Here is an 18,282-nt window from a genome sequence, read left to right on the forward strand (position 1 = left end):
CATTCAGTCTCCAGACACTTCGCCAGCATGAACACAATTTTCGTCATCGGCCAGATCATTGGCATCGCCTCCATCTCCGTCGCCCTCCTCTTCGCCCTCGCCAAGCTGGTTTCCCGCCGCAGCCGCAGCCATGTTCAGGACGGTTACGGCTCCGCGGTGCTGATAACGGGCTGCGACAGTGGCTTCGGGCACCAGCTGGCACGCGTTTTAGACGACAAAGGGTTTGTGGTGTTCGCAGGGTGCCTGGCTCCAGAAGGACCGGGCGCCCAGAGTCTGGCTGAAAAAAGCTCCAGTAATCTGAAAGTCCTCAAACTGGACGTCACCATCGATGAAGAGGTGCAGCAGGCGAAGAAGACGGTCCTGGAGAACCTGCCAGACAAAGGTGAGGTTATTAAACTCAAAACATATTACACTGTTTGAAGCTGGATGTGTATGGGAGCAAAACTCAGCAAAAAAAGATAGAAATGACAAAATATTGTATAATTTTGACTTCAATTGGCCTTGTTTTATATTTCAATCAAGGTTCAAGGTTCTTTATTTTGTCATACGAACATGCTACAGTGTAGTTATGCCGATGAAATTCTTAGGTCACAGGCAAATGATGGATTATCAAATAATTCATGAGTTTTTTTGTGTGACTTTTTTACTTCCTTATTGTCTTTTTTATGACCCTTCTCCAGATTTGATGTGTATGGAAGCTCAATTCTGCTCAACAGAAATATGGGAGGGGGCCTACTTTCTTAAACAAAAAAATATGACATAAAACTAGGACTTCCTTTTTTACGATTAACCACATTTGTTGTCATTCATAAACAATTTTTTTGTTTTTTTCCCTAGTATATATTAATTCAATGAGTTATGAGTAACTCTTTGAGAGTCTTATTTCTGAATCAGGGCTTTTTAGTGTCATTTTGATATAGTATTTTCTTTTGAGTCCTTCCTTTCATGGCAGTGATGCGACCATGCAAATGATATGTCCACAACCACGATGATCATTCAAAAGATAATGTCCCTTCAGGACACGTTTTGATCAAGTTGATCAAAACGTGTCCTGAAGGGACATTATCTTTTGAATGATTATCGTGGTTGCACGTCAGCTGGTTTCAAATAAATGCTCCATAAAACGTATGCACAACCAGTGGCGACTGGTCATTAGGGGCAGGTGGGGCACAGCCCCACCTAGTGTCAGCAGAAAGTATTACAAATAATGATTACAAAAATGCAAAATAAAAAAAAATATAAAATATATTTTAAGATCATGTTTAATCATCTGATTCGTCTGTACATTGCTGTTTTAGTCTGTGTTCTTCTAATTAGTGTGTCTACAGTCACAGTGTGTGCCTATTGAGCTGTTTAGAGCCATGTGGGACAAAACCTGATTATGCCCCTTCCTCTCGCTGTGAAGTGAACGGTGACTGTAAAAACTACACTGCGCATGCTCAGAGTATTTTCTATGTAATGTGTGTGGCAAAAAAATAATGACCAGAGGGGCACGGAGCTACCATCCCCACCATACGTCATCTCAAATCATTCAGAGCTGATTGGCTGTAAGTACGTGTGCCGCGAAAAGTGTGGTGCTTGAAGAGGAGACGAGAGAGCTGCAGTGGCGCGTCCTAAAACCAGGAAGTAAGCACAAAAAAGCAATGAGATTTCTCCAGAGGATTTTAGAAAATAGCTCGAAATAAGATCTGTGGGAAACGTACCTGTTAGATAAATACACGTTTTGATTAGCCGGATAATATCCACATGTCTACCCTACTTTTATAATTTTTTTATCATAAATCTATCGATTAGATTTATGATAGACTTTTGAAACTACAAGAAGATAAGGAGGACTTTTACAAAAAAGTAATAGAAATGTTTGTCCAGAAGGATAGGAAAATGGACTTCATCTTCAAGTCAAGGTAAGACCGCAATTTTATTGAAAATGGGATCTTACTAAGAGAGAACAATTCAATATTTAAATGATAAAATTACATTTTTTGGGTATCCTTTTGTTGAACTGTCTGTTTAAAATTAATCGAAGCATCAGACAAAAAAAGCTTTTGAAAATAATATTATATTTTGGTTTAGGTCAAAATATAATATTTGTAAACCTGAAGAGTCAGTGCCAGTGCCTCACCAGCCATGAACCTCACTGCACGTCACTGCAGAAGCTTATATATAGACATCTAAGTTTTTTGTGCCCCACCACTTTTGTACATATAAAAACGCCACTGTGCACAACACACATTTAAGTCCTCAAATAGTCTCTTTCTGAACCATAACGTTGATTCTCCCTCAGGCCTATGGGCGGTTGTGAGCAACGCTGGAATCACGGACTGGGCAGAGATTGAATGGAGCTCCATTGAAGATTTCCAACGAATGATCGACATCAATCTGTTCGGCTCAATCCGGGTTTCTTCTGCGTTCCTACCTTTGGTTCGTGCTGCTAAAGGTAAGCTTAAAAAAAAATGACCTACATATCAACTTAACCTCACATTCTTATATCTATAACCCTGAACAGTTTGCACGTATACTATTGTGAAGTAAACGTTTTCTTTTTCAGGTCGGATGGTCTTCATGTCCAGCATCTTTGCTTTCTTTAACTGCCTGAACATGGGGGCTTACAGCGTGTCCAAGAGAGGCCTGGAGGCGTTTGCAGACTGTCTGCGGGTAGAAATGGCCAGTTTTGGAGTGAAGGTAAAGTTATGTTTCTGTAAAATTATAGGGAAGTCTGGGATAGGAAGATAATTTTTCAATTCAGTATAAAACAAGCATTAATGAATGGCAGTGCAGTAGGGGATACTGGGCTAGGATGGCACTCTTTCCCTTCTTTGGCTTATTTTATGTTTAAAGTTTCTTATCACCAGCAAATAAAAGATTCGGGTTACAACTATTGATGCAAATGTTTTAATACATTTATTTTTTAATAAATCAGAAAACATTTAATAGCATATATTCCTAGGGTTAGGGTTATATAATAAATATATTTAATAATAGTTTAAAATATCTAAAATTCCATAAAAAAAATTGTTAGAATAATGGACACAATAATATGCCAACCATAGACCTTTGTAAAAATAAAATACATTTAAAATGTAACCTGTATGACTATTGACAAGACACATTTTTGGATTACATTTAGGCCACTGAATTATTTTTTCCCCAACTTTAAAATACTTATTTTTACTACTTAAATATGACCCTCCCTAAAAGCAGATATCTTGATGTTACATATTCTTAATTTGTTCAGGTCAGCATCATCCAGCCGGGTAACTTCGGCCAGGCCACCAACATCCTGAAGATGAAAACCGGTTTGGATATTTGGGAGAAATTAGACGGGGAACGTAAGCAGATCTTCAACCTGCAGTACATGGAGCTGGCCAACGAGTACTTCATGTCCACGTGCAAGGGGGGGTTTAAAGACGCCAACATGGTGATCGACGCCATGCTGCACGCCGTCACGTCCTCGCGGCCAAAGTACAGATACCTGCTGGTCTCCACGGTGGACATGCTCTTCTTCCAGCTCTTCCCCTTCCTCCCCACCGCCCTCACCGACGCTGTGTTCTCGCTCAGCCCCATGTACGGCAAGAGAAAAGCATTGCTCTACGCTAAATAAGAAGAATCTCTCTCCATTTTGTACATTCTTTTATGTTTTCTGTGATCTTGTGTTCATTTACAGCTGAGCCTTTTCTGTGTATCCATTATCCTTTTCTGTCAGCTGGATGTATTTTCTCACCCCCCTAGTGTAATATTGTATATAATCGCCATCATGTGTGTGACTTTGGTGTGTCATTTAAAACAAAAACAGTGTCTGTGTTGCACCTCAGTTGATCTTTAAGAAGCCAGAGGGGCCAAAAAGGTCATTTAAGTTCAAGATAAATCATTTGGAGCCAGAGTTTGTGACTCTTTCAGGTCTACTACCAGTACATAATAAGCCATTGGGATGGTTATTTATACAAAGACACTTGTCAAGACTTTGCATGTATTTATATATTTCCAGTAAACTGAAGACTTTTGTATATAACGATCTATAGGAAGAGATTACAATGTTAGAAAAGAGAAAGAAGTTGAAATGTTGAGACTCTTGGGAATAAAGTATGAAGTCAAAAATGTTCAGAATTGTTGAATTGAGTTGAAAATAAACTTAAATGTTGAAAATCAGACAAGCATTCTCCTCATGTATTTGTCTGGCATTCACAATCTTCCGCATGAAAACTCAAATGCAATTAATCATATTTGAATAACCAAGGACTGAGTCTAATGTGTTGACGTCACACAATGCTTTCCTTTCATTTCTGGGTAAATCAAAAAGCTGCCTCACCCTGTAAATCAGGATTTATTATATCATCTCAGTGACGGAAGTGGAACCATCAGAGCAGAAGAGAAATTACTCTTAGTGGGACAGTAAAAAATAGTCATGAAGATTGTTCTGCCCTTACAGCGCGTATCCCTATGCGTAGCTAGACAGTTAGCTAACATTTAAAAGTCCTCCAATAAAGATGCATGGTTTTCTTTCTTGACTTTACTGTTCTTCTTTTACTTTGTAAAACTGTAACAATACAGAAATAAAACACATATAAGTATGCAGACTTTACATAACATATAAGTAGCACTGTACAAACGACACACATACTACTATTAAAGGAATTAGCTATCATTAGCATCACTATTAGCTAGAAATAGCACAGATCACCATTAGCTAAATTAGCACACATTAAACTAGCTTTAGACCAAAAGTTACACACTTCAAACATTCTGCACATGAATAACTCACAGACAAATAGTCTCCAAGGCTCAAGCATCACAGACACGGACACAGTTTACATGACGTCTCTGCTCCATGTGTTGATCTCCATGTGTTGATCTCCGTGCTCCGTTTACAAAGATCCTCGCAAACCAAGGAGCGCTCACTCTGAGCCAAAAAACATGTCCCAACTCTATAAACATAGAAATAGGCAGCACACTCCCCGCTTGAGATAATAACATTATATCACGACAAATACAATTGAACTTGAAAGGGAATGTCCACTGAAAACAACATATTAAGAGTTCTTTCTCTAAGACTCTGCAAGAAGGACAACAATTTCTGTTACAGGCCTAAGGAACACCTTGGCTGTCCCGTCCTTCACAATCCATACTTCTACTTTGCGGACCCTCTTGTCACTGCTTGGAAAAGTCTTAACAACCAATCCCATTGGCCATTCGTTCCTATGGGCTTGACTGCCTTTGAGAAGGACGACGTCTCCTTCTTTGACGTTCGGCTTGTCTTGCGTCCACTTCCTGCGGCTCTGCAGAGTAGACAGATACTCTCCTTTCCATCTCTTCCAAAAGGTGTCGGCAAGGCACTGAACTTGCTTCCATTGCTTTCCGAGCAACTGAGCTGTATCGAAGTTTCCAGGAGGTGCTGAAACTGCACTCATTTTCTGAGTCAGGAGCATTGAGGGGGTTAGAACTGCAGGCATATCTGGGTCAGTAGACACAGACACAAGGGGTCTTGCGTTGATGATCGCCATCACCTCTGCCATGAAAGTGCTCAAAACCTCATGTGTAAGACGTACTGGTCCCGTCTGAAGCAACATTGCATCCAGAATGCGCCTGGCTACTCCGATGAGCCGCTCCCAGGAACCACCCATGTGGGAGGCATGAGGGGGGTTGAAAACCCAAGAGCATCCTTTCTCCTGGAGGTACTTCCTGATTAATGTGTCGTCTGTGTTAATCCTTAACTCTTTTGAAGCCCCGACGAAGTTAGTCCCTCTGTCAGAGCGCAGGAGCTTTGCTGGACCACGAACAGAGAAAAATCTTCTTAAGGCATTGATAAAACTGTCTGTTGACATGGATTCAATCAGTTCAATATGCACCGCTCTGGTAGACATGCATGTGAAGAGCAAAGCCCAGCGTTTGCTGTCTGCAGCCCCTCCTCTTGTGCGTCGTGTCATGACCAACCACGGCCCAAAAACATCCAGTCCAACATTGGTGAACGGAGATTCGGGTGTTAGTCTGTCAGCTGGCAGATCCGCCATCTTCTGATCTTCCAACCTTCCTCGCAATTTGCGGCAGGTAACACACTTGTGGATGACAGAAGATACCAGATGTTTACTCCCAACTATCCAGTATCCAGCTGCTCGAATAGCTCCTTCTGTAAAGTGTCGCCCTTGGTGAGCTACTTTTTCATGGAAGTATCTGACAAGCAGTGTGGCGATGTGATGATTGCGTGGAATGATCAGAGGGTGTTTTTCTTCTTCTGACAGCTCAGCCGATGAAAGACGACCTCCAACACGAAGAAGACCATCTTTATCCACAAATGGATTGAGCTTCTCAAGTGTGTTTTGCTTGGACCAAGTCTGTCCGTCTTCAAGACATTTGAATTCCTCTTTGAAGGCCTTGTGCTGGACAGAGCGGATGATCAAAACCTTGGCTTGTGAGAGTTCACTTATGCTGATTGTTTCTCCGAAACATTCCCATCCTTTCTTTCTTGCTTCGTCAGCCTTGCTTTTGAAGGAAGCGGCAACATGAATGAGTCTGGCTATGATCTGACAGAGCTTTTGCCAGCTTGAGCATCGCTCAAAGTGTTGAGAGCTCAACATGAACTCTGAGACCTTGGTTGCCAGTGTAGACACTTCAGGACGCATCTCGTTGTCATCTTTGGACCTGACGAACACCGAACACCCGAGATTGTCTGTAATCGCAGTGCAATCTGTGTTCTGCTTACATGCAGGGAAGGTGAGACTAGGATGCTGTGTCATGCCACTGAAGTCTTCTTTAACATGAATACTGTTTGGACATGGACTGAGATAAGATGTGCAACCGTTGTGCAGTATGTTGGTCTTGTAGACATTGACCTCTGATGGTTTGTGAGCTATCCCCAAGCATACTTCTCCCACAATGACCCAGCCTAGGTCTAGCCGTTGTGCGTAAGGTGCATTGTGCGGTCCATTGATTTGCTCACGTACTTTGTGCACCCTTAGGATGTCTCTCCCTAAGAGCAGAAGGATAGGAGCGTTTTGATCTACTGGATGAATCTTGTTAGCAACTGGCTGTAGGTGTAGGTGATGTAGTGCAATCTCTGGAGAGGGAATTTCTGCTCTTTCATCTGGCACCATGTCACACTCAATTAAGGGTGGTAAGGGAAGCTGTACTTTCCCCTCCACAGACTCAATGACAAAATTAACGGCTCTCCTACCTGAAGTCTCTGACTTCCCAGAACAGGTGTTCAGGGTGTATGGAGTGGAGTTACCTTTAACTTCAAAGAGGTTGAAGAACTCTGTCTTGGCTAGTGACTTGTTACTTTGTTCGTCCAACACTGCATACATCTTCATTGCCTTCTCCTTTTCCCCTGCAGGATATGCTTTCACCAAGATAATTTTGGAACATGAGCGTGAGCTATAACCCTCCCCACAAACCTCCGTACACTTTGAGGTCACTGATGAAGATGAGCTTTCACTTTGCTCCCCGCTTTTGTCTTTCCCAGCCGTAGCACTCTGAGCGTTTAAAGGAGGAGGGCCTGGATGCAGTGCGGCGATGTGTCTGTCACTGTTGCACTCGAAGCATTTGACAGTCAGTTTGCAATCTTTTGCCATGTGTTGAAAAGAACCGCAACATCTATAACAGATGCGATTGTCTCTGAGATATGCTTTGCGGTCTTCAAGAGTTTTCTCTCTAAAGAGCTTACATTTTTTCAGTGGGTGTGGCTTCTTGTGAATTGGACACTGGCGATCTGGCTCATCCAATTTTTTAAAAGTAGGACTGCTTTGGGTGTCTGCTGGCTCTTCTGGGATGTCTGTTTTGTGTACAGTCACAGAGGCTTTGTTGCTTGGTGTGGATATAATAAAGCTTGGATCGTTCTTAATCTTTGCTTGTTGCTGGACAAACTTGGCGAAGACAGAGAAAGGAGGGAAGGCTACTCTGTAATCCTCCTTGTACTTGCTTCCAATGCTGGTCCACCTCTCTTGCAGATTATAGGGAAGCTTTTCCACTATTTCTCTTACCCCACGAGCTGTATCCAGGTACGAAAGCCCTGGCAGAGCACCTTCGTCCTTAGCACACTCAAGTTCGAGGAGAATGTCGCCGAGTTCTCTCAGTTTAGCATTGTCTTTGTTGGTGAGCTTCGGAAAGTGTTCTATTTTCTTGAGCAGTGCGTCTTCAATGACCTCTGGCGCCCCATAACACTCTTCAAGACGTTGCCAGATCATGTTCACACCTGCTGCAGGATTGAGTACGTGTACTGCACGAATTCTCTTTGCTTGTTGCATGGAGTCGGGCCCTAGCCACTTAGTCATCAAATCTAGCTCTTCTCTGGCTGTGAGATTCAAGTCCTTAGTGGCACTTATAAAGGAGGCTTTCCACGACCAGTAATTTTCAGGCTTATCATCGAATTGAAGAAGACCTGCACTCACCATTTCTTTTCTGATGAGGTATCTTGCGAAGTCTTGTGCACTTTGTGACTCATACTGTTGATCAGCGTGCTTCGGAGTACTGTGAGGGTAAGTATTTGATGTCGGTTCATTTTTTAAGTCTTTGTAGACTGACTTAGCTTGAGGTGGTTCAAACGTCTTTATTTTTCTTTCCTGTGCCTCCACTGCTACCTGTGTATGATGCGTTCCGGAACAGGTGTACTGAGACTGAGCTTGAACATACTTGGAAGTGCGTTGGACTGCACTGAAGCGCTCACCTTCAACAATGGGTTCTCGACTTAGCTTCACGCTTTCAGCATCTGCTTCTTCATAAACTGCAGCTTCAGCTTCAGCTGCAGCTGCAGCTCTTTGGCACTGGAGCAGATGTAGACTGGAAGTGTGCGGTGAGTGAAAGTTTGATGATTGTTCTGGTCAATATAACTTTCTAGAAACTGCCCGATTAAATCTTCTGCAAATGAAAATAAAACTAATTTGAAGAAGAAATTGCTTTCATAACATTACCGAGTAAATGTTATGACTGTCATCCTCTGCTGCTGTCACACGTTACACAATCCTGTTGCTTTCATTAACATTTCTTTCTATTAAACCCTTTTTTTTTTTTTTTTAATGAACAAACAGTTATGGCTCGTATTTTCTTTTCTAATTCTTTTTTTATTACAATTTGTATTCATTTGAATGTTTTCGAGGATTGTATAGCATCTCAAGCCTTTATGTCCTCATTGAAAGACACTGGGTAAACACAGAAATATGACCCAAACGTGTGTTACTTTTTAAATCACACCTTTTTATATAACATTGTGTTCGTTTGGTCATCTTAAATGCTACCCATTTAGTTCTATGTCATATTTTAAATAGTTCCTATTTTATTTAACAATAACGGTTTCTACTAAACTGTACAAAGTAATGTACGCCTTTGAGGCAATTCATTAATTTTAATGGAGGTTACTTTTATGAAAAGTATTGAAGTTGGCCTGAATAGATCATGTGGATGATAATGAAGAAGAAGAATAATTATTGGATGACAGCGACATTCATTCAGTGTAATTGTCAGGGTCTTAATAGTTTTAACTCTCTAATTAGATATGTGTTCTTATTTACTCTTAAGCTTAAATACATTTCATAATTTAGATTTTTGGTATAAAAATTGAGTTACTTTCATATTTTCAGTTTTCTACACGTCTTTTCTCAGTTTTTAAATGTTTTCTTCAGTGAATAAAAAATATATTTAGCTGAAATTATTTAAAAAAAAAAAAAACAGTATTAAAAAAAAATGACACAGGATGTTTTAATCCAATTCAACAAAACAAACAAATAGAAATCCTAAAAAAGATAGCAGCTCTAAGTGAAATAGGGGTATTTGTAGTAGAGTTTAAACAAGTTGCAACACATTTATCAAGCAAAACTATAACGCTTCAAAATAAAGGAATAAGCATCTTCTCTTATATAATAGGACACTTGTTTTCTTCCCATACAGACATGCCACTCGTACGCCACCTTGTTAGAATAATTATAATGTTTTGTGTTTTTGAATTAAAACATCCCAGAGAGCCAGGGAGGCAGGAAGAGCCCGACGGTCCCCAGCAGACAGACCATAATGAACATCCAGAGGAAGATCCGGTCCACCACCATGGCAACGTACTTCCATTCCTCCTTCACCTGCAGGGAGAGGAGACGGGAAAACAAATCACTTCCTGTCAACACTAACAAACATACAATCAGATTCTTATCTTAATGTACTGGAAGAACAATCTCTCAAACTTATTGACACCTTCTGTTTTATAACACTCTGGTTTTATAATTAATACTTAGATTTGATTTTATAAACATTTTAATATTAGACATCCTACTTTTGATGTTCGTAAGGTGCCATGTAATTCAAATGTGTTGGTATAAAGGACATATTTATTGATATATTGATATTTGGATGATTGTCCTTGAAACAAATCAGTGCCTCACAGAGAAGTCTGCGTCCTCGGCTCTGAGATGCTCCGCGATGTAGGTAACCCCCCCCAGGGCCGACACCACCGCAGGAGTCAGGAGAGAGGCAGCAGGGGTCGAACCATCACCCACAGGAGGGGTGTCCCAGTCCCCCCTGAGAGAGGGGTGTCTCTGTGGGAGGAGGAGGTAACCGAGAGATGGAGGAGAAATCTGCAAATTATCCGCGTGGAGGTCGCAGAAGTGAATCTCCTCTCCCGTATCCAAAGAGTAGAGCTGCTGGCCACCGTGGCAACTGCTGCCAACGTTCTGGTAACCATGGATATCAATGTCAGACTCCAATGTGGATACGCAGTGGGCGGGGCCTGTCATCAGGTGACGCCGCCTGAAAGAAAAGTGAGTTTATGTACAAACATTTTTTACTTCAAAAGTGATGCTTTGGCAGATTAAAATACTGCAAACGTGGCACAGTTATTACTTTAAGCTGCTGTAATTAATCGTTTGACTTATTTCATCAACTTTTCACCATCACAGTTTGTTTCTGCTGCTCTCCAGTGGCCAGTAGGTTAAACCAGGAACGAGGTTAAATAATGTGGCAAAACCACTTCACTACTGTCTGTATGATTTGTCAAGCTTTTACCATGTAATGAGCAAAAGTCTATTCTACAAAATACACACATTTATTCATACTAAACGTACACAAATAAACAGTTTCTATAATTTCTTAATTCTCAGTGACTTTAAAAACAACACGTTCAAGCCATTCCAACAAATATAAACGTTGGCTGTTACATACGTTAAATTGTTCCACTTTTATGTCTCCCAAACTTTCACATTTCAAAAAATGAAATGCCTCCTTAAACTGGTATTGCGTGAGATTTTTCAATGAATCATACAATAAAGGTGCCATTTCATATCTTTTGTAGACAGAAATTATGTTTTAAGAAATTCAAAATTCTATTCTGACGTGAACTAGTATTTTCTGCCCATTACTACTTGCAAACAATTCCCACAATGCAACCTGTTATTCATTCATTTGATAGGGTTTTATATTGTTGCATCTATTCACTTGTGTCTTATCTTTCTGAGAGAATTATTTATTTGATTGTATTATATTTTTATTATCATACCTTTTACCTCCTTGTGTCTCTTAACCTCTTAAAATGTTATATTTTGACGCATGTATCTGTAAAGGTTTTAACTTCTGATCTGAGGGGAATTTTTTTTTTTTAATTCTGATGTGTCGCCATTTTGTAAAGCACTTTGAGCTGCACGTGATGTATGAAGTGCTATATAAATAAAGCGTTATTATTCTTCTACAGTGAATGATTTTAACCTGCATCTATGAACTTTTTACCAAAGAAAATGGCCGCCGTCTGATCTCTCTCACCTGGCAGGCCTTGGTGGTCGCTTCATGCACAACCAGCGAGGCACCGCCGACAGGAAGAGCCTCTTCACCCAGCGCGGCATGGTGTGCGTGGCCGAGGAGCGGTGGTGCACGTTGAGCACGAACACGGTGATGACGATGGACAGCGTGACGAAGATCATGGTGAAGAGCAGGTACTCGCCGATGAGCGGGATGACCAGTGAGGTGGAGGGGATGATCTCGGTGATGAGCAGCAGGAAGACGGTGAGCGACAGCAGCACGGAGATGCACAGCGTGATCTTCTCGCCACAGTCGGACGGCAGGTAGAAGACTAGCACCGTGAGGCAGGAGATCAGCAGGCAGGGGATGATGAGGTTGACGGTGTAGAAGAGCGGCAGGCGGCGGATGATGAAGTAGTACGTGATGTCGGGGTAGATCTCGTGGCAGCAGTCGTATTTCTTGGTGTTGTAGGTGCCCACGGCGTTGACTATCGCCCACTCTCCGCTCTCCCAGTAATCCTAGAATTATATTATGTCTTATAAAGGTCACCATATTATGCAAAATCCACTTGTTCATGTCTCTTCTACATCAACATGTGTCCCCTCCCCTATGTGTAAAGAGACTCTGAAAGTTTCAGGAAAAAAGATTCTCTCTCTTTTTGTCCTGATCCATTTCTATAAAAACCTGTCTGAAAATGAGCTGATCAGATTTTGGCCACTTTATGATGTCATAACGATTTGTTGGCTTGTGTAACCATTAGCCAATCACCAACCAAGGTAACCCCCCCCCTTATCACCTGAATCTCCTCCAAGAGCACCATTGAGTTCTTTCTAACCAAATATCTCTCAGAGGGGCGTGGGGAGTGGCTCCTTATTTTCATCTAAAGTAACAGACAGAGAATCAGCTCTTTAGAAACACGGCTGAAACAGAGGGGATTATGGGATGCTGCAATGATCTGTTTGGTGTTTCAGCCAATCAGAGACAGGCTCTGTATATATCTGAGACCTGTGATATATTGATGAAACACACGAAAATATCTTTACCAAATGTCATTGCAATACATTCATATCAAATGACGTCATAATAGACCAAAGGGTTGTTTTTGAGTTGGGGAGGAATGGAAATGTGAAACTAAAAAGCTATAAGTAAAGTTATAAGTTAGCATGTAGCTAAAAACTTACATTTAAGCTTTGAAAGTCCCACTATTCAGAAAACCTCCATGTTTTAAACCTGAGGAATCCCTCCAGGATTAGGCGTTTCCTCTTTTGAAATCTGATTCATGCATTTAGTTTTTTTCATTAGTGCTGCAATGCAACAGCAACACACAGAGAACTTTGCTGTTCATTAAAAAAGTAGGCAGCCAGTATTTAGCTTCTGCAGATCCACAGATAAGAGGAATCACAGAGCACAGAGGGGCCAGTAGTGGCTAAATGACCAAACAGAAAAAAAACCTTCAGATCCACGGTGTTCTCGAAGGGCTCCAGGTCGATCTTTGCGCGGTCGTACGTCCAGGAGCCAAACTTCATCTTGCAGCTCTGCTGGTCGAAGGGGAAGAAGGTGACATCGATGGAGCAGGAGGACTTGTAGATGGCCGGGGGCACCCAGCGGACCAGACCGGTGTGAAAGAGATGGGCCTTCGTCATGTGGGTGACTGCAAACTCTCCATCTGCACTGGAAAAAGAAACAAAATACAGAAATCTGACACAAATATTGAGGCATTATCGGACTAAAAAGGAGGTTTTCCAGATGTTTTTTGTTCTAGTTTCAAACTCTAAAGGTGAATTTATAAACCTCAAGCTATTCCCCTTTTAATAATTGATCACTGAATGCTAATGCCCTGTATTCATGATGCAAGCTCATTTACACAAACTCTGAAGGAGGAGAAAGTTTCCACTCCATCCAGACAAATGTAAGGATTAATACTTCCTCTGGGGAAAGGAAACCAGACTGAAACTGTGTGATGCAACATCGCTGCGCAGAGGCAGTAGAATCGGGGTCATTTATTCAACAGGATCATTTGCATGTATTCCGAATTGAAATGCAGAAATGCTGCACATAGGTGACCTCCCCTCCTCATACGCTCTTCAGCGAATGAGGACGTTGTTATGGATCAAGCGGGTAATTGATCACTACAGATAATTTCATCTCCACCTACAGACAGTCAAAGTGGAGCCTGTTTAACAGTCCTGAGATGGATTTATGTGATAAGTTTATATCCGAAAAATGATAATTAACAGCTTTTTAGGGGTCGAAAAATACTTAGAAACAAGACTTCTTCGTACTTTAGTGTCCATTTAAAGTTTAGTAACTTTTTACACAAAACTACCTCACCCAAATGTAACTGTCTAAGTGTTTGCCACATTTTATTTTAAATGTGTGTCATTGTCTTTTAACTACTGTACGATTTTCTGAGTTCAGTCTGTCCAGTATATTTAGTTTTTGTGTATTAATGGTTTACTTGTTTTTTATTCTTTTGTCTTATTTTGTATGATCTGAGTTCATAAATAGGGAGGATTTGTGGTGTTGAATGTGTGCATTTTTTTTACTTGTTGTACAGCACAATATCTGGCACCCAGATGAGCTCAGACGGGACTCTGATGGACGTCACGTTGTCGAAGTCAGACGGATTCCACTGCAACTTATAGTCAGTCCATTCCTGCCAACAAATACATACATTTTACGACAAAGAAAAACACTTTTAGTGGTATAGATTTCATACTAAAGTAATGAATATCAGTACAAAAGATTGACTCGTTAATCAGCTATCGATAACTCACATTTGTCTGATCGTTGGTCAGGTGCTTATAGCTTCAACTCAGTGATGGAAAGTACATTTTGAAGTATTTTCTTGACTTATTGTACACTAAGCAAATATCATAGTTTGTACTACAGTTATTTGACAACATTAGTTACTTTGCAGGTTCAATGGACTAGGATGGATTAAGAAACTTGGCAGTAAAAAAATACATTTAAAAATATAATAGTAAAATATCTGATCCCTTCTTTCATACCTGTTTCAGCCACACGTTGGTTGTCATCATCTGATTTTTCTCATCCTGTTTTGGAGCCAAACAGTGACACAAAATGTGGAATTGGTGAGGATTCATTCTTTATAATCAAATCAGTTTGTAATCTACAGATATGTGTTCCCACCACGTCGATCAGCTGTGCGATGGAGAGGCCGAACTTCACGATGACCACGTCTGAGATGTTTCGTGCCGGACGCGTCCACTTGCTGTATCGTCCGAACAGACTCCTGAAGAGAGCGTCCTCTGTGTGGAGACGAGTCCAGTCTTCAGCCAGACCTGAGGAGAGAATGTAATCTGTTACAATTACTAGTTACCTGTACAACAATGTAATCATTAACCTTAGCTAAGTATCACAATCTAAAAGTAATGTAACCTGATTACTTTCTGTTACTTTTGGATAACCTCGACATCCGACACAATGCAAATAAATAAAAAAACTATAATATATCAACAAGTTGTTTTTACTTCAGTGTATTATGTCAGACAACAGAACAATGTGACCTTAGAAAAGAAGAAACCAAGATATTTAAGAGGACCAAATGTCGACGGGTTTCACATAACTATTAGGTTAGTTGAAAGCAATAATATTACGTTCAAATTGGTTCAACTTAATATTATTGCTTTCATCTAACCTGATACAGTTATGTGAAATCTGTTGACATAATACATTTAATTAAAGTCACTTTTTTAGTTGTTCAGTGTATACTATAGACCTACAGAATGGTAGAGCTTACAAAAAGTGTTTTAGTTTAATATATGTTTAAAAACCAAACATTATTTTTGTTTTAATTAATCAGGTGTCCACCTACTGTCACGATCTGTCTGTGTTTTATTTTGTCATCTCAAGAGCTGTCTTAGTTTTCCAGTTTCATTTTGAAACGTTTTTCTAAATAGTAACAGTAATCTGATTACATTTTCTTTTTGTATGTACTGTAAGGAATACAGTTACTTTTTTTTGTATGTTGATTACATAATCCCTTTACATGTAATCCGTTACTCCACAAGCCTGGTTGGACGATATATTGTCCCAGATATAATTGCGATAAACGATATTATTGCCATTTGTGATCTCTGTCTCTGTACAGTAAAACACGAATTTGAGTATCTAATGTATTTTTACTATTTTTATTGTATACATTTGACAGAGTATTTTAACTCCAACTTGCATTTCTATTCTCCTTCATGCTAATTGTGTTAGTTTTAACTGGTGTTTCTGATTTATCTCGTCACCTTCCTGTCCCCCCAAGGTTTAAAGAGCTCTTTCCTTTATCCCCCTTCATTCTGCTCAACCAAAGGCATTACAGTTGAACAAATGAGTATCAGTGTCTATTCTCCGGGGGGAAAGCAATTACCGTATCTTTACTGTTCATAAAATGTCCCAGGGTCAAACTGCGATCCACTGCACTTCGATTTCATTTTATGCCACACAGCAAAGTCACTAAGAGATAATTGAAGTTAAAAATCAACACGGAGCCAAGTTTCCCAGCAGCCATCACTCATCAGATTCATAATTTCATGCTTGAAATAAACCTCTCTGAGTCCAAGTGTTCAACCTTTTGTGTCCGTGTTAATTTGATTTGTCATGCAGGTTAAATGAATTAAAAAAAAACTCTTTTCAGCAATCTCTCTGTCTCCTATCTAGCAGGCGAGATCTGGCATTGCCGGAAAGCTATTTAGGATTAGCTTGTGCAAAAAACACAAACTGTGCAAATGTGTGTAATGCCAGTTTTTGTGAATATATTGCCTATTTATACCCGAGAAAATTATGTTTCAGGTGGAAGAGAAACATGTTGGATTACGATGCAGGATTTTGTCCAAAATGTATCACTGCACACAAACTCCATATTTTATTTGTTATACCTGTTATATCTATATTAACTTATTAAATTCTCCAGCTGTATCAAATCGCTCCTTCACCTGTCTTGATGATAGGTCTGAATGTAGAGGCGTCTTTGATATTATGTACTATAAACAATATTATTTTTGTGTTCTGAATGCATGCTTCAAGTTTCTGCAGAACATCTGGTTTATTTATTTAAATAGTTTTGTCTTTGTTTGTTTGAATCTGTGTCTTTTGTTTTGTTTCCATTCATGTATAGTGCTGTAATAAAATGATGGATACTACAACAATATTAAAATTGTATGTTTTTTATTACCTTGAGGGTTTTAAAACTGCAAGAGTGCCCCTATTATACCGTAGAATGTACAAATACCATGAAGAATTATAAAAACATATTGTTTGGGAAGTCTATAAAAATCACTCAAAGAATACATGACAGTGAACATTTGACATATTTGACTTGATACACCCTTTTTAGAGTATGACGATTAGATTGTTAAAAGTACTTGGAAATGTTAAATATATATATCCCTGACTGAGTACATTTCATAAAGGTTTTTTCATACCACAGGAGGCTATAGTCTTGATATTAATGTAGTGAGTAGTGCTCCTGAATGCAGCTCTACTTTAAATGTGCTTATATAAACTTTTAGTGTTACATTTTAGGTACACATTTTTAACACTTACTAAAATAAAGATAATTTTAAACTGGAATAATTATTGTTTTTCTAACCAACGACTGAGTTTCATTTTCTTTTTGATTGCATTAAAATATAAATGACTTTATTTCGAAACACTTCTCTGCCCTTAAAGAACCTGTGTCCTGATTTCTTGTGTTGTGTTAAAAGATCCTATTTAGTATAATATTAACACTCACACCACCCTGCCACATTAACATTAAAACAGTTTTTTTAAATAAGAAAACCAATGCTGATGCATCTCAATTCAAATGTTATAATTTAATCTGTGGACATTTGTGCATCCCACTCACCGGAGATGATGCAGATCCAGAGGAGGAATAGCGCTAAAGTCCGGGGGAAATGTATTTTCAGCTCCATTTGAATCAATATAAATAAACTCCAATTATTTCAAATCAAAGCTCAGTTTGTCCTTAAGGTATTCCGCGTTTGCTCTACCATTGTTCATCTCATGCAGTCCCGGTTCGTTTTCATACAGCTGGATTAGACACCCTCCCAGTATACATTATAATTATAACAGTCATCAGCGTGAGATCAAATCACGGTTACTGTTTCTAAGGGGCTGGGCTACTTCACTGTGGTGGCTTTGAAAAATATTCATAATGGACTAATACGATCAGGTGCATACAACAAAATTCAATTAACTAATCTAACACTGAAAAATATAAAAATTACATACATTAAATACATAGCCTACAATTAAATCGATTTCTAATATACAAAACCATTTTTTATTGTTATTTTCGATTAATATAAGTGATTTTAAAAAGGAAATAAACTCATAAAATACAGAAAACTCACTTTAGGATCTTACATTTTAGGATTCACTTTCATATTGTTAGATTTGTTCCGTGTATAAAAGTTTGTGATTGTGCTGCACGGTTTCCGCCACCAGGTGGGGTCAGTGAGTAACTCCAGCTAGCGGCTTTAAGGCCATAGAAGAAAAAAAATCCAAGAGTAGATAAATATAAAGAGGTCTCACTCTGCTGCTGTTTTGGTGTACGGCTGTAATAGCTTG

At 39.6% G+C, this 18,282-nt stretch overlaps 3 protein-coding genes across 3 annotated transcripts; 1 reads left to right on the top strand and 2 right to left on the bottom strand.

Moving 5' to 3' along the window:
* Window positions 1-4,111, top strand: zgc:113142 (uncharacterized protein LOC503524 homolog). Its single transcript, XM_034124070.1, has 4 exons — window positions 1-382; window positions 2,285-2,437; window positions 2,549-2,682; window positions 3,236-4,111. The coding sequence occupies exons 1-4, from the start codon at window positions 28-30 to the stop codon at window positions 3,599-3,601; spliced, it is 1,008 nt and encodes a 335-aa protein (XP_033979961.1). The 5' UTR covers window positions 1-27; the 3' UTR covers window positions 3,602-4,111.
* Window positions 4,112-4,432: 321 nt separating this feature from the next.
* LOC117477426 lies at window positions 4,433-8,381 on the bottom strand. The gene is made up of 2 exons (XM_034124082.1): window positions 4,760-8,381; window positions 4,433-4,534 (listed from the first exon to the last, which is right to left on the bottom strand). The coding sequence occupies exon 1, from the start codon at window positions 8,379-8,381 to the stop codon at window positions 5,043-5,045; it is 3,339 nt and encodes a 1,112-aa protein (XP_033979973.1). The 3' UTR covers window positions 4,433-4,534; window positions 4,760-5,042.
* A 1,248-nt stretch (window positions 8,382-9,629) lies between these two features.
* LOC117477413 (neuronal acetylcholine receptor subunit alpha-2-like) lies at window positions 9,630-17,624 on the bottom strand. Its single transcript, XM_034124071.1, has 8 exons — window positions 17,558-17,624; window positions 14,851-15,002; window positions 14,709-14,753; window positions 14,244-14,353; window positions 13,149-13,368; window positions 11,722-12,215; window positions 10,353-10,716; window positions 9,630-10,052 (listed from the first exon to the last, which is right to left on the bottom strand). The coding sequence occupies exons 1-8, from the start codon at window positions 17,622-17,624 to the stop codon at window positions 9,927-9,929; spliced, it is 1,578 nt and encodes a 525-aa protein (XP_033979962.1). The 3' UTR covers window positions 9,630-9,926.
* Window positions 17,625-18,282: the final 658 nt, after the last annotated feature.

Source organism: Trematomus bernacchii, unplaced genomic scaffold (genome assembly GCF_902827165.1).
Source record: "Trematomus bernacchii unplaced genomic scaffold, fTreBer1.1, whole genome shotgun sequence".
NCBI classification, from domain to species: domain Eukaryota; kingdom Metazoa; phylum Chordata; class Actinopteri; order Perciformes; family Nototheniidae; genus Trematomus; species Trematomus bernacchii.